The sequence below is a fragment of the Arachis ipaensis genome, chromosome B08 (assembly GCF_000816755.2).
Source record: "Arachis ipaensis cultivar K30076 chromosome B08, Araip1.1, whole genome shotgun sequence".
Taxonomy (NCBI): Eukaryota; Viridiplantae; Streptophyta; class Magnoliopsida; order Fabales; family Fabaceae; genus Arachis; species Arachis ipaensis.
Genome location: NC_029792.2, coordinates 123429339 through 123446889, shown reverse-complemented (window position 1 = coordinate 123446889; position 17551 = coordinate 123429339). Strand labels below are relative to the sequence as shown.

Here is a 17551-nt window from a genome sequence, read left to right as displayed (position 1 = left end):
TACACCATTGGCAAGCAAGTTCTCACCCATGCAGCGTTGCCATCAATGGAACTCTCTGTAGCCAAACTGTTCATATTATCATTATAAACTTCGTTATCCATGGGAAACTCATAGAAAGACCAACTTATTGACTAGTCTTCTAGATAAGGGATAAAATTAGAGTTCAATCCCACTAAAGAGTGTCTGATTTCCCCTCCATCACCCCAAAACATAACAAGTTAAAAAATAAATTAAAATTTTTTTGTTGTTGTTGCCAAAATTTATATAGAAAGGAAACAGATTACCAAACCTATGATAGCTCACTTTCGGTTCTAAGCTCTGCAGTATCAATGTGGCCATTTCTAATTGACATTGCAAGCCCATCAAACACTTCCAATTTCTTGATCAAACCTTGATCATAAATATTCGAATTATCTAGGTACACAAACAGCTTTCTCTTTCACTAGATACGCATTAAATACTCACTCTCCAAGTAAGGAACACAAAAAAGTAAATAAAAAAGGAAGCAATAAGGAAGATGTAATTCTTTGTACTAGTATTATCAGTGATGTGTTTCTTACAAGGGAAAAGAAGTAGAGCCAATTGGGTCTCAATTGCTCAAGTAAGTAGGGAGAAAAGAAACCGAAATATTGAAGAAAAATAAGAGGGAAAGGGCGACCATTCACATTAACTAAACACACCCTTCCTGATATCTTATTCTCCTATTAATACCATCAACCTATTACAAAATCATCATGTCCTGGGTGGGATCCTCAAATCCTAGAACTGTGGCGGATCGGATCTCCTTGATTTCAACTTCTTTCTCCACGTGTCCACCAATAGAGAATAGTCCAATACTAACGGGTATTTTCAGCTCCTGAGTTATAGAGAGGTGTGACGCTATCCAATTGAGAATAGCCTTGAGTAATTACACTTCACATACATATCACAATAATATTCTAAGTGTATCATATTTATAATCCAATGATACTCTTACTTCTAATTTGACAAACAGTACACTTGCATATCTTACTTATTGGTTTTTAACACAAGAACAAAATCAGAATACAGAACATAATAACTCAACAATTATATGAAAATTAAAAAAGGAACAAAAGAACAAAACTATCCTCATACATTAACACCAAAACTAATCTCAGTTCTCAATCAATTGATTCAGCACAAAATTAGCTTCTTAAGAGAATAAAATTAACTCAAGAACAGAATAGAAAAACAAATAGAAGCAGTGAAAAATCAGACCAAAAAAATCAAGAACCAACCTGAGTCAGAGGCTCCATTCTTGATGATGCAGACAGGGAGGAGTGGAGGAAGAAGCGGTGGCTGCCAGAAAGGGAGAGGCGCTGGGCGACGACGGCTGGACGAAGCTCGATGATGGAGGGCAAAGGGGCATTCAAAGAACTTCCATAGAGGAAAAAGACGCAGCGTTTAACCAGTTGAGTGGTTTAGCCTTCCTTCCCCTTTAAGTTCTTTAAATTTCGTGGGTGGCTAGCTACCTAGATCAATATAGTCAATTATTGTTAGGGTTTCGCTGTTTTGGTGTGCTTCAGAGGGGAGGGGGACACGAATGATATTAGAAAAAGATGAAGAACAGATTGATTTTTTATTTTTTTGATATGTTTTCCTTTGCTTCAGAGGAGGATAAATGATTAGGGGAATTGAAGAAGACGAAGAACAATTGATTTTTGTTTTTTTTAATATGTTTTTGTTTTGTTGTTTAAATTAATTGAAACTATAAAATTAGGATTAATTGAATTCTAAAATTTGATTGATTTAAAAGGGTATTTTTGTCTAATCAAATAAAATAAGGATATTTAAGACTTTTTATAAAATTAAATAAAAAATATATTTTTATTTTTATTTAATTAAAGAGGTATATTAGTAAAAGTGGTGATATAATATATATTTAAAAAAAAAAATAAATGCTGACGTGAAAAATAAATTCCACATGACTTGTTACTACTTGTCCATATTTTAAACGTATCGGTACGTATGAATTTATAATCGTACCGTAGCAAACACCAAAATTTTAATTAAATGTTAAATTAAATAGTGGCTAATTTTGTATATATTTAGTATGGTAGTTAAACTTTTGTGTTGAGTTTGTATATTGCACATAAATATACCTCATTAGAGACAATGTCATCCATGAACCTGAAAATAATTGTGGAAGCTGTAACAATTTTGGGTTTACTTGTTACCCATTGGAAGATGTCTTCTGTAGCCATATCTTTCATGCCAATATAAGAAGCTGTTATTAGCATCGGATAACCAGATGTTATTGTTGATGTTTTGATGTATTCTGTCATTGTTGGTATATACTTGTTATTTAACTATTTGACTTCATTCATGTAGGTCTGGATTGTCTTCTGAAACTGTTATTCAACACATTATATAACAAAATAAGCCCATATATTTAAATATAGGAGTAATCATTATATGTTTATATAAATATCTCTTTCGTCTCAAGTATTTTTCAACTCTAATTTACTAAAAATTGGTCTAAAATCTTTGTTAACTTAACTATCAGAATCCTTTATATTACTATTTCATACCTTTTCACAAAATACTCAGACAAAAGCATGTATTTTTTCACTTAAAAATGTTTGGACTTCACATTCAAACTTAAATTACCGTAGTTTTTAGATAAATTTCGAAATAGTTGTAATGTGATGAATTCAATTATTTTTATATACACGCCAACCCAGGAACAAAAGAACTTCATGAAGTATTTAGACTAATTTATCATTAGAGTGTGAAATGTGTCAATTTATAATTGTGTGATTTGTATCATGTAAAAGCTATATGAAATTTTAGCGTATTTTCCTTATATAAAGAGGTCAAATATTAAAAAGAAGTCAAAATTCTAGCAAATACTACAAAGCCTTCACTTGATTCGATTTATGAGTTGCGCCAATATATCAAGATTGAAGTTCAGATTTATGAGTTGCGCCAATATATTTTATTAGATATTACTTTTGCTTAGGCATATACAAGGTTTAGTGTATTTTCTTCATTTTGAGAAGGAAAGGTTAAATATATACAAGGTTTTAGAATTTGTTTGGATGAGCTACAAACAATTTTATGTTTAGATATCTTATGTAAAAATATTTTTTTATTTAACAATTATATTTGAGTACAATATTAATATAAAAATATTTTTTATTTTTTTAATATTTTTACTTTAAATGTTAAAATTTTGCCAAATACACTAAAGAATTAAATTTTTTTTCTCATTTCTAACAATTTAATGGTCCAAGCAAACAATTAAGATGCTTCTTTCTCATATTATTGGCACTGGATCAACAAACAAAGCTTGAATGCATTTCTTCATTTTTCCTTCAGCATGAGTGTAGCAATCTTCATCTTTGTACATCACATCCATAAATCGTGACATGTTGAGAATATTCATTAGAAACAGCCTTGGAACTTCTGTTGGCTTCAGGAATTCCTCATTTATATCCTTCCAAGCATCTGTAACTCTCTTTTGCAATTCTTGAATGGCTTCTTCTTTAGATACACCACAATCTCTCATGTAGCATTCTATTATTGAGGCAATATGTTCTCTTTTCTGTTCAAACTGTTCAATGAGATTTAACTTTTAAAATAACTTTCACAAGACTAAATAATAAGAAAAATTCAATTATAATATCAAAATAAAGAACTTTTGCACATGACTATACCTCATTAGAGACAATGTCATCCATGATCCTGCACATATTTGCAGAAGCTGTAACAATTTTGGGTTTATTTGTTACCCATTTAAAGATGTCTTTTGTGGCTATATCTCCCATGCCAACATAGGAAATTGCTATGAGCAACGGATAACCAGATGATATTGCTGATGTTTGGATGTACTCTGCCATTGTTGGTATATACTTGTTATTCAACCATTTGACCTCAGTCATGTAGGCCTGGATTGTCTTTTGAAACTGCCATTCAACACATATTATGTAACAAAATCATTATTGATAATAGTGTATTTGAAATGTTGTTCATATCTTAGGCTAAAACTAGAAGTTAGATCCAAAAGTAAGATAAGACCAAATTCTACAATGACTTTGTGTAAATCCCGCTAAAATCGATAAATAATTAGTTAATAAATTGAATTTTAATTACGAAAATTAAAAATATAAAACTAATATCAAAATAGGATAGAGCTCGTCAAAAAGAGAATTTTGATACCAATTTCGAAAATTTGGCCCAAAGTTGGACCGAATGGGCCGAACCAGTTGAACCGGGGCCCAAAACAGGCCCGTGGGTCTAACCGGACCCATAATTTAAAAGAAACAGAAGCTTCTTCTTCCTTATTTCATACCCAATGAAGCCAACAGATATAATTTAAAAGAAGCAGAACTCCCAAACCCTCATCAATCTTTGATCCACCATAGCTTCCTCGTTTGAGCTCCGATTGCCGCACTGTTTGCGGCCACGCGTCCAGCGCGTCGAGCTCTACAATTCTGTTGGATCAATTTCACCGGTAAGCTCCATTTTTGTTTCAGAATCTCTACCCCCTTTCTTAAGGTGAAATTGAACCCTTGTGATATAATCTTACCCAATTTGGTGTTTTAGGTTCGATTTAGCTTCTGGAACATATTGGGCTTGAGTCGCTATGCGTGTGGGTACAGTAAGAGTAACCTAAACCCTAATCAATTTGTATTTTAGTATGAAGAAATTGAATTTGGGGTATATATGTATATTAGGTGTGAATTGAGTTCATATATATGCATTGGGATTGAAAAGTGAGCATTTGGAGGCTTATTGGTGAGTAAAGCTCGGTTTGTGGCTGGTTTCTTTGAGTTTGGAGGGCTGTGTTCTAGCTTGTGAGGCTGCTTTGGGTTGAATAAAGTGATCGGCTAAGGTATGGTTTAGGTTTCGCGCGTTTAACATATAAGGTTTTGTGAAAACTAAGGTTAGAGCATTCTAGGATAAATTGAAATGGTTGCATGTTCTAAATGACTGGTTTTATGATGTTAATAGGTGGATGTTGAAATTATGTTGAGAAATATGGTTAGTTGATGGTGCTTCTTGAGATTTGGTTGTTGATTGAGTGTGTTTATATATGTATATTAGTATGATAATGATGGATGAAGGAATCATGATTTTGGCAAAGTAACAACATGGTTGTGGTTGAATGGCTATGCTATGGTTAAGGGCTGTTTATATTGATGATTGTGGTATATTAGGTTGGCTGGAAATGAGTTTTGGGAGGGATATGTGGTTTTGGTGAAAATAAGATTTGGGGTATTTTTGGTAAAAAGTGAATTTTAATGAACTTTGGAAGTCCATAACTTGCTCCTCAAATTTTAAATACAAACGAGGTTTGTTTTAAATTAAAGGGTGTTTGATAAGCTTGAAATTGATGTAAAGTTTGCGGAAAACTGAATTTTGTAGAGAAAGTTATGGATGCCGAAAATTTGGTACGAAAAATTGAAATTTTAAATGTTGCAGCAGAACCAGATTTTCTGATGTGTGCCCACGCACAGGTCTGTGCGCATGCACCCAACAAAGAAAAAATTCAACTTGTGCGTACGAACGCCTCTCTGCGCACGCACACCTAGCATTTTTCATAAAGTGTGCGTACGCATACGCTAGGATGAGCCTTCTGTTGGTGGCGCTAGCACAGCTGAGGCGCATGCACACTAAGGAATGTGTGCGCAAGCACGTATTCGTGCGTATGCACACGTGCTGCTTTCTTGTTAAGCTGTGCGCATGCACAGGTGTGTGCGTACGCACACGCCCTGTTTTCCAGCACCTTTATTTTTCTGTTTTAAACATGATTTAAATCCTAAACTCCCTATTTTTGCCCTGTTAATCCTAGATCCTACTAGTAATTTTAGTAAATAGCAGAAGATAGGAGGTTGAGGTAACTTGGGAGTGAAGAAAGAGGTAGATATGATGAGAAACGTGAAAGGGTAGTTGTTAATGAAATGAGTTAATATGCCATGGCTTTGATGAATGGCTAAATAATGATGATGATTATGAATTGGCTTATAAATAATGATATCTGAGATACGAGTTTTCCTGGGTAAGAACCGTGGCTTGCCACCTCGTGTTCCAGATTGAATCTCGATACTCTGTTGACCCTACATCGTAAGGGTGACCGGGAACATATAAATTCCCGGGTATGGATAGCCCCCAGTGAGTGATTTGAATGATATATGAATGTGAAATCTATGCATAGACTCATGGGGATGCGCAACGGGGGACAGTTTAAGGTTTTTGGACTTGTCGGGTTGGCTGGATAACCGACAGATGAGCCTCATCAGCCATAGGACAGGCATGCATCATGTGCATTTGTTTGTTTTGATTGCTATACATGGCCAGAGGCTGAGTCGGAAGCTAGTTATGTTGTATTGTTAGCCTTCTTTTACTCTGTTATCTATTCTTATCCTCATCTTCTAGGTTTCTTAGCACTCAAGTAATCTTATTCCTTGAGTGTTGCGCTTTTCATTTTGCGATAATTGTTTACCCGTTTTTCAATGCCCCTAGTATATTATCTTTTCCATCATTATATGTATATATTTTACTTTATAGAAGTCCGTAACACCACACTACCTCTGTTCTACGACTTAATCATAAAACTCTATGTAGTAGGGTGTTACATTATGGTATCAGAGCAGTTCGTTCCTGTAGAGCCTGAGGACGGACTGACTGTGCTTCTGTGCATTCTCTGTGTATGTGTCTATGTGCTAGTATGATATCTAACTGATATATATGGCATAAATGTTCGTGAGCATGCATTTGGGACTTAAAGCACTAGACTTGCGATATTGAGACTGATCAACTTGATATCATTTGTTTGGTGTGTATAGGGACCAAATGTCGACTCGCGGACGCGGACGCCGGCGAGGTAGAGGCAGAATAGGCAATGCTATGCTCGAAGCTTCAAGAAATACTCTCAACCCTGTAGACTTCATGGCCGCCTTAGGTAATATGGCAGCAACAATGCAAGCTACGGACGAGGCTCTGGAAAACCAAATGAATAACGGAAACAATGGAAACAATGGAGAGAATGGTCCTATGACGCTTTCCTCTTTCCTGAAGGCTCACCCTCCGACCTTCAGAGGGACCTCGAATCCTACTGATGCTGATAACTAGATACAGGCTATTGAGCGAGCATTATAGGCCCAGCAGGTTCCTGATGAGCAGTGGGTTGAGTTTGGAACCTACCAGCTGCATGGTGAAGCTCAGCATTGGTGGCAGGGCATGAGGTGCATTCTGCAGCCTGACGGGGTTGTGATCTCTTGGGAGTTGTTCCGAGAGGAGTTTTATAAGAAGTACTTCCCCAACTCAGTTAGAAACGCAAAAGAACTTGAATTGCTTCAACTGAAACAAGGCCAGATGACCATTACTGAGTACATCAGTAAATTTGATGAATTATGCCGCTTTTCACGTATCTGTCAGGCAGCTCCTGAGGACTTTGCTGAGTGGAAGTGCATAAAGTATGAAGGAGGCCTTCGGAGTGACATTCAGAGCTTTGTAGCACCTATGGAGATTCGGGTGTTCTCTGAGCTTGTGAATAAGAGCAGGGTGGCTAAGAATTGTGTTAGAAGGGCTGCAGCAGAAAAAGGGAGTATGAGGATGCCATTCTAGAGGACCACAGGGAGGAATTTTGCACCTAGGGGCAGACAGTTTAAGCGTGGCAGCTTTGTCCCTCAGAATAATCAGGGGCAAGGCAGCTTCAGGAGGCCAAATGCCAATGCTAATCAGGGAAGGAGACAAGGAAAGCAGCCACAACAGGATGTGAGTTGCCACAGATGTGGGAAGTACCATTCTGGGCCATGCAGGTTTGGGACGGAAGTCTGTTATTCCACTTGGCTAATAGTTGCCCAGAGAAGAAGAGGTATGAGACAGGTAGAGTGCAATAGCCAGGGAGAGTGTACACTACTTCTTCAGTAGGCATTGAGGGGTCAGAGACATTGATCAGAGGTAACTGTGAGATGGCTGGTAAAACTTTGAATGCTTTGTTTGATTCTGGAGCTACACATTCTTTTATTGAATTTGAGAAGACTGATGAGTTAGGCTTGAAAATAGTAGTCCTGGAGTATGATTTAAAGGTGTATAATGCCACCCACGAGGCTATGGTGACTAGGTTAGGGTGCCCCCAAGTTCCCTTTCGAATACAACAGCGTGACTTCGTGCATAACTTAATTTGTTTGCCGATGACTGGTCTTGATCTCATTTTGGGATTGGACTGGTTATCCAAGAACCATCTTCTACTGGATTGCTCTACAAAAATAGTGTGTTTCATGCCTGAAGACACTGAGGGGCCGATTGTGGTGAATAACTACTACCTGAATTCCATGACAGTGAATTGTTCTGGGGCCGAATGTCAAGGAATATTGTTGTTAGCTGTGGGTGTTTCGGGTGATATTCAAAGCTTGGAGCAAATTCCGGTTGTGTGTGAGTTTCCAGAGGTGTTTCCGGATGATATTAAGGAATTTCGACCTAACCGAGAAGTTGAATTTGCTATTGAGTTAGTACTTGGGGCCGGACCAATCTCGAGTGCTCCTTATAGGATATCACCTCTAGAAATGGCCGAATTGAAGTCTCAACTGGAGGATCTGTTGGGAAAAAACTTTATCCGACCAAGTGTTTTTTCGTGGGGCGCGCCAGTGCTACTGGTGAAGAAGAAAGATGGGAGTATGCACTTATGTGTTGACTATAGGTAGCTAAATAAGATTACTGTGAAGAATAAATATCCGTTGCCAAGGATTGATGACCTGATAGACCATTTACAGGGAGCCGGTGTGTTCCCTAAGATTGATCTACGATCCGGATACCACCAGATAAGGGTTAGAGATGAGGATATTCCTAAAACTGCCTTCAGAATGCGCTATGGTCACTATGAATACACAGTGATGTCCTTCGGACTAACTAATGCTCCGGCGATATTCATGGATCATATGTACAGGATTTTCCATCCATATCTAGACAAGTTTGTTGTTGTATTTATCGACGACATTCTTATCTACTCTAAGACAGAAGATGAGCATGCAGAACACTTGCGAACAGTGCTGCAAATCCTGAAGGATAGGAAGTTGTATGCCAAGCTATCCAAGTGTGAGTTCTGGAAGTCTGAAGTAAAATTTCTTGGTCATGTGGTGAGTAAGCAAGGAATAGCAGTGGATCCTACTAAGGTTGAGGCGGTGATGAATTGGGAGCGATTAACTTCAGTAACGGAGATCAGGAGTTTCTTAGGATTGGCAGGCTACTACTGGAGGTTCATTAAAGGGTTTTCACAAATCGCTTTGCCTTTGACCAAGCTGACTCGGAAGGATGTTCCTTTTGAATGGACTCCTGAGTGCGAGGAGAGTTTCCTTGCGTTGAAACAGAGATTGACTACTTCACCCGTATTGGTGTTGCCTGAGCCGAGAGAACCATTCGAAGTATGCTGTGATGCGTCCTTGAAGGGTTTAGGATGCGTGTTAATGCAGCATCATAAAGTTGTAGCTTATGCCTCATGTCAGTTAAGGCCACATAAAAGAAACTATCAAACTCACTATTTGGAGCTTGCAGCCATTGTCTTTGCTTTGAAGATTTGGAGGCATTATCTCTATGGTGTGAAATTCCAAGTCTTCTCAGACCATAGGAGTTTGAAGTACCTATTTGAACAAAAAGAGCTGAATATGCGTCAGAGGAGGTGAATGGAACACCTAAAGGATTATTATTTCGAGTTGAACTACCATCTGGGAAAGGGGAATGTGGTGGCGGATTCCCTGAGTAGGAAATCCCTATGTGCTGCTTGGATGATGCTAAGAGAGGAAGAGTTGCTAAGAGCCTTCCAAGGATTGAAACTGGGAATCAGAGAAGAGTTTGGGACTTTATGCCTAAGCCAGTTATAGATTTCAAGCGACTTCAAGGCCGAACTACTAAAGGCTCATCAGAATGACCAAGAATTGTATAAGATTTTGCCGGCGATTGAGAAAGGCAAGCAGTGGAGAGTGTCAGAAGATAAGGATGGATTGTGGAGGTTCAAGGGTCGGATAATTGTGCCAGATGTCGGGGATTTGCGACAGAGCATACTGGAGGAAGCTCACAAGAGCGGGTTCTCCATTCATCCGGGAAGCACCAAGATATACCAAGACCTAAAGACGATGTTCTGGTGGCCAAGGATGAAAAATGATGTGGCATTGCATGTTTTCAAATGCCTAACTTGTCAGAAAGTTAAAATTGAACACCAAAGACCAGCAGGAACCCTTCAACCATTGGATATTCCACAGTGGAAATGGGAGAGCATTGCTATGGATTTTGTGTTGGGTTTACCTAGGACTCGGACAGGTTGTGATGCTATTTGGGTGGTTGTAGATCGACTGACCAAGTCAGCTCATTTTCTGCCTATTCGGATAAGTTGTACTATGGAGGAGTTGGCGCGGTTATACATAAAGGAGATTGTGAGGTTACATGGCGTACCTTCCACCATTGTATCTGATAGAGACCCTCGCTTTACATCACGGTTCTGGGGAGTATTTCAGCGATCTTTTTGCACTCAATTAAGCCTAAGTACCGCATATCATCCTCAGACGGATGGCCAATCAGAAAGAACAATCCAAACCTTGGAAGATATGCTACGAGCTTGTGTTTTGGACCAGCCGGTGAGTTGGGATCGATATATGCCTCTGGTGGAATTCGCTTATAACAACAGCTATCATGCAAGTATTGGAATGGCTCCATATGAGGCTTTGTATGGAAGAAAATGTCAGTCTCCATTATGTTGTTATGAAGCAGGAGAAAAGAGCCTGATAGGACCTGAAATGTTAAGTGAAACCACTGAGCAAATAAAGAAAATTCGGAGTCGAATGCTTGAAGCTCAAAGCCGTCAGAAGAGCTATGCTGACCGAAGGCGGAAGCCTTTAGAATTTGAGGAAGGAAAACACATCTTCCTGAAGGTTGTTCCAACCACTGGAATAGGGAGGTCCATCAAAACTAAGAAATTAAATCCCCGTTACATTGGGCCGTTTGAAATCCTGAAGAGAATTAGACCAGTGGCGTATAGGATCGCTTTACCACCACATCTTTCGAACCTGCATGACGTATTTTACGTATCGCAGCTTTGTAAATACATTTTTGATCCTAGTCATGTCCTAGAGCCGGAATCAGTTCAAGTGAGAGAAGATTTGACGCTTCCAGTAACTTTGGTTAGGATCGATGATACCAACATCAAGCGTTTACACGGAAAAGAGGTTTCTTTGGTAAAAGTAGCTTGGAGTCGGGCTGGTATTGAAGAACATACCTGGGAGCTTGAGTCTGAGATACGGAAGGACTACCCACACCTCTTTTTAGGTAACTCACTCTGAATTTTGAGGACAAAATTCCTAATTAAGTGGGTAGGATGTAAACCCCGTTAAAATCGGTAAATAATTAGTTAATAAATTAAATTTTAATTACAAAAATTAAAAATGAAAAACTAATATCAAAATAGGATAGAGCTCATCAAAATGAGAATTTTGATACCAATTTCGAAAATTTGGCCCAAAGTTGGATCTGATGGGCCGAACCGGTTGAACCGGGGCCCAAAACGGGCCAGTGGGTCCAATCGGACCCATAATTTAAAAGAAACAGAAGCTTCTTCTTCCTCATTTCATACCCAACGAAGCTAACAGATTTGGGGAGGAAGAAGAACTCCCAAACCCTCATCAATCTTTGATCCACCAAAGCTTCCTCGTTTGAGCTCTGATTGCCGCACTGTTTGCGGCCACGCGTTGAGCTCTACAATTCTGTTGGATCAATTTTACTGGTAAGCTCCATTTTGTTTTAGAATCTCTACCCCCTTTCTTATGGTGAAATTGAACCCTTGTGATATAATCTTGCCCAATTTGGTGTTTTAGGTTCGATTTAGCTTCCGAAACATATTGGGCTTGAGTCGCTATGCGTGTGGGTACGGTAAGAGTAACCTAAACCCTAATCAATTTTGATTTTAGTATGAAGAAGCTGAATTTAGGGTATATATGTAAATTAGGTGTGAATTGAGTTCATATATATGCATTGGGATTGAAAAGTGAGCATTTGGAGGCTTATTGGTGAGTAAAGCTCGGTTTGTGGCTGGTTTCTTTGAGCTTGGAGGGCTGTGTTCTAGTTTGTGAGGCTGCCTTGGGTTGAATAAACTGATCGGCCAAGGTATGGTTTAGGTTTTGCGCGTTTAACATATAAGGTTTTGTGAAAACTGAGGTTAGAGCATTATAGGATAAGTTGAAATGGTTGCATGTTCTAAATGACTGGTTTTATGATGTTAATAGATAGGTGGATGTTGAAATTATGTTGAGAAATATGGTTAGTTGATGGTTATTCTTGAGATTTGGTTGTTGATTGAATGTGTTTATATATGTATATTAGTATGATAATGATGGATGAAGGAATCATGATTTTGGCAAAGTAACAACATGGTTGTGGTTGAATGGCTATGCTATGGTTAAGGGCTGTTTATATTGATGATTGTGGTATATTAGGTTGGCTGGAAATGAGTTTTGGGAGGGATATATGGTTTTGGCAAAAATAAGGTTTGGGCTGTTTTTGGTAAAAAGTGAATTTTAATGAACTTTGGAAGTCCATAACTTGCTCCTCAAATTTTGAATGCAAATGAAGTTTGTTTTAAATTTAAGGGTGTTTGATAAGCTTGAAAATCGATATAAAATTTGCGGAAAATCGAATTTTTTAAAGGAAGTTATGGATGCTGAAAATTTGGTGCGAAAAACTGAAATTTTAAATGTTGCAGCAGAACCAGATTTTTTGATGTGTGCCCACGCACAGGTCTATGCGCACGCACCCAACAAAGGCAAAATTCAACTTATGCGTACGCACGCCTCTGTGTGCACGCACACCCAGAATTTTTCATAAAGTGTGTGTACGCACACTTCTGTGCGCTTGCACACACTAGGATGAGCCTTCTGTTGGTGGCACTAGCACAGCTAAGGCGCATGCACAGCTGAGGTGCGCACACGCCCTGTTTTCCACCACCTTTATTTTTCAGTTTTGAACATGATTTTAAACCCTAAACTCCCTATTTTTGCTCTGTTAATCCTAGATCCTACTAGTAAGTTTAGTAAATAGTAGAAGATAGGAGGTTGAGGTAACTTGGGAGTGAAGAAAGCGGTAGATATGATGAGAAACGTGAAAGGGTAGTTGTTAATGAAAAGAGTTAATATGCCATGGCTTTGATGAATGACTAAATAATGATGATGATTATGAATTGGCTTATGAATAATGATATCTAAGATACGAGTTTTCCTGGGTAAGAACCGTGGCTTGCCACCTCATGTTCTAGGTTGAATCTCGATACTCTATTGACCCTACGTTGTAAGGGGGACCGGGCACGTATAAATTTCCGGGTATGGATAGCCCCCAGTGAGTGATTTGAATGATATATGAATGTGAAATCTATGCATAGACTCATAGGGATGCGCGACGGGAGACAGTCTAAGGTTTTCAGACTTGTCGGGTTGGCTGGATAATCGACAGATGAGCCTCATCAGCCATAGGACAGGCATGCATCATGTGCATTTGTTTGTTTTGATTGCTCTGCATTATCTGAGATTGCCTACTTGAATATATATATCCTGCTACCTGCTATTCTTGCTATCTGCACTATTTGCTTATTACTTGTGCGTGAATTTGTTTGGTCGCTTGTCTCTGCTGAATTATGGAAGACGGAGGGACGGAGGAATGGTGAATTGGTTGAGTGTTAGGTGTTAGGTTCAAGGCAAGTGATTATAGTGTACTTAGAACACCTACCCCCATTTATGGCTTTTACTTAGAAATTAAGTTCTGTAATTGTGATAATGGAGTTCTAGGATTGCCTCTGGCATTCTCAGGATCTTATTTATTATACGCGTGGCACCTTTACCATGCTGAGAACCTCTGGTTCTCATCCCATACTGTGTTGTTATTTTTCAGATGCAGGTCGAGAGGCTCCTCGCTAGGCGTCTGGATCCTTGAAGTGAAGTAGTTCCTGGGTGTTTTGCGTGAATTTGTTTGGTCGCTTGTCTCTGCTGAATTATGGAAGACGGAGGGACGGAGGAATGGTGAATTGGTTGAGTGTTAGGTGTTAGGTTCAAGGCAAGTGATTATAGTGTACTTAGAACACCTACCCCCATTTATGGCTTTTACTTAGAAATTAAGTTCTGTAATTGTGATAACGGAATTCTAGGATTGCCTCTAGCATTCCCATGACTTTATTTATTATACGTGTGACACTTTTACCATGCTGAGAACCTTTGGTTCTCATCCCATACTGTATTGTTATTTTTCAAATGCAGGTCGAGAGGCTCCTCGCTAGGCGTCTGGATCCTTGAAGCGAAGTAGTTCCTGGGTGTATTTTGGGTTTCTGTTTATATATATGTATATATGTTTTTAGCTTGCTCTCCAAGAAAATTGTATATGTTGCTCCTCATAGAGGTTGAGGGAAAGATAGGGCCTTATTTTGTGTTTTGTGTATTTTGGAATATATATATATACATATATCTTCCGGCCAACCTTGGCTTCGCAGGCTGAGTCGGAAGCTAGTTATGTTGTATTGTTGGCCTTCTTTTACTCTGTTATCTATTCTTATCCTCATCTTCTAGGTTTTCTTAGCACGCAAGTAACCCTATTCCTCGAGCGTTGCGCTTTTCATTTTGCAATAATTGTTTACCCCTTTTTGAAGGCTCCTAGTATATTATCTTTTCCATCATTATATGTATATATTTTACTTTATAGATGTCCGTAACACCACACTACCTCTGTTCTACGACTTAAGCATAAAACTCTGTGTAGTAGGGTGTTACACTATGCATCCGACCTCTTTAAACTGACTTCAGCGCAGAATCTAAATTGCACCTACAAATAAGTCTGTATATTTAAATATGGGGTCATAGCAGTCCTTAGATAAAAGGGGAAATAACTACCTACCAGAATAGGGGGGTTACAGGAGTAATCACTATATGTTTATATAAATATCTCCTCCATCTCAAGTATTTTTCAAGTCTATTCTATTAAAAATTTTTCTAAAATCTTTGCTAACTTAAATATCAGAATCTCTTGCAATACTATTAGATAAAAATGTCTAGAGTTCACATTCAAATTCAAATTACCGTAGTTTTAGATAAGTTTCGGAATAGTTGTAATGTGATGAATTCAATTATTTTTATATACACGCCAACCATAGGAACAAAAGAACTTCATGAAGTATTTAGACTAATTTACCATTAGAGTGTGAAATGTGTCAATTTATAATTGTGTGATTTATATCATATAGAAGCTATATGAAACTTTAGGTTCAAATCTTATTATATATATTTATATTATCAATGTATCCAAAAAAAAAAAATTAAAGAACCGAATTTCAATTCTTGAATTCAATGTTGCATCTAATTTCAAATGATTATTAATTCGAGTTTGGCTATAAAAGACCTCAAACGAAATAAACTTTCTTTTTTTTTTTACTAAAGATATGAGATTCGAACCCGCAACCTCTTAAATGAGTATGGGGAGATTATGTCATTTGAGTTATAACTCATTGGCTCAAACGAAATAAACTTGATCGGCCGTATAGTATCTATTTCATAAATTTAGCAAAACATGATGTTATCAAATTTAAAATGACCACATGTCATTAATTTACATGTTTGATGCACTCTGTTTCCAAATTGAATAAGTTTAACAACAAAACAAGTAATATATTATCAAAATCAATTTGGATTAGTTTATTGATTAACTCACTCGTTAGTTTAACCAAGTGTTATAAATTCGAATTTTTTTTTATGCAAAAATATCGTGAACAACCAAAATAAAAAAAAAATAACATATTGTAGAAAGGTCAAAAGAGGGTCTTACTTCTTTTATGACATATTTAATGCAATGTGTTCTTCCTTGCTTTTCAAGTTCTCTTTCTGCTTCTTCAAAAATATTGAAGAGAGAGTCATAAATTAATTTCATGTATTCTGGAAGTTCATTCAAACAGCCAATATCCCACCTGAAATGAAACGACATAGAAAGTTTGGTACCAATAATATCCTATCACAAATCTCCTGACCATTAATTCTAAATTAAATTTCAAATCTTAAAACTAAAAAAGGCATGATATTTTCCTTAAGAATTTCAGATATGAAGAAATAAAAGTTTTGGTTGTTGAGTATGTTGGATGGTTTTTTACTTTAACTCTTTAAAAGAAAAAATTAGAAAAATTTTGGAAAAATGTACAAATGGTTGGAAACTGAAATTGATTGAGTTGCAACCTCAATAGATTTTTTAAGAATTTTGAAATTAATAAAAAGAAGAAAATTCAAAATCAATTTAAATTGATAATAAACTAATGAAATTAATTAATTCTGTTAATAAATGAAAGAGATAAAAATAACAAAAATCATGAGTTGAGAGAGAAAAAACTCGAAAAAAGCGAGAATCTAATGAAAATAGAAAAATTGATAATATAATTAATTTTATTTAAAGTTAAAGTATAAAATATTAGGTTGGCTATCTAGCATAACAAAAACTATTATCTATTTATAATTTCGGGTAAAGTATTATATTGGTTTTTTACTTTGGCCGTAATTCTGTTTTGGTTCTTAAGATTTAAAGTATTCTATTTAAATCCAAAAAAAATTTATTTAGCTTCAATTTAGTCCCACCGTGAGATCAAAGTTAAATAATTAACAGAATGTCCTACATTACAGTAGTATAAGAACAAAGTCGATAATCGGGAAAACAAGTACATGTTTCAGAGGTACAAAATTAACAGTAAATGCATCAATACATTTATTTATCATTCTTTTTATAATTTAAATGAAATATTTTCTATAGAACTAAGGAGAATGATAAATAAATGTATTGATACATCCACGGTTGATTTTGTGCCTTTGAAATTTATACTTGTTCTTTAAATTATCGACCTTGTTCTTATACTGCCGTAATGTAGGACATTCCGTATTTAACTTTGACCTTACGATGGGACTAAATTAAAGCTAAATGAAATTTTTTTGAATTCCAATAGGACACTTTAAACCTCAAAAAACAAAACAGGATTACGCCCAAACGTAGATAACCAATTTAATACTTTACCCTGTCATTTCTTACCAACCTTTCAATTGCCTCAGTGAAAAGTTTCAATTCATCTATAGTTCCATAAGCATCGTATGTATCATCAATAATTGACGTAACAGCCACCAGTTTTGTCAATATTTTTCTAGCTTGAAAATATTGGGGCTCAAAATAAACCGCTAGAACCCAGTTACAACATTCCACAATTCTATCTCGAGCATATGGAAAATTTGCAGCAACATCAAGCTTCTTCCACCACCTAAAATTAAAGAACAACAACACAATGACAATGACAAGAACAAGAGGCATTCTTGGAAAACAATATAATAACAAGGTTATAAATTATAATATGGTGTGTTTAGTTAAATAAATAAATTTAGTGATTGATGTGATTGATTCGGTTAAGACTTACGAGAGAATAAAAATTAGTTATTTAATAATTGGCAAAAGAATCACCTCCAAAATTCATGCACATTATGAATTCAAAATTCAAAATGTAATTATCAAATTAATTATGTTATATTTATATTAAAAATTAAAC

The 17551-nt window shown here is 36.8% G+C and overlaps 1 protein-coding gene across 1 annotated transcript in view; it reads right to left on the bottom strand.

Moving 5' to 3' along the window:
- LOC107613526 (probable terpene synthase 2) overlaps positions 3205–17551 on the bottom strand; it is a 15882-nt gene continuing 1535 nt past the window's right edge. The window contains exons 4-7 of the mRNA XM_016315568.2: positions 17051–17269; positions 15808–15946; positions 3681–3929; positions 3205–3577 (exon numbers count right to left, since the gene is read on the bottom strand). Coding sequence (XP_016171054.1) covers positions 3281–3577; positions 3681–3929; positions 15808–15946; positions 17051–17269 — 904 coding nt within the window. The 3' untranslated portion in view covers positions 3205–3280. The remainder of the gene's footprint in view (positions 3578–3680; positions 3930–15807; positions 15947–17050; positions 17270–17551) is intronic.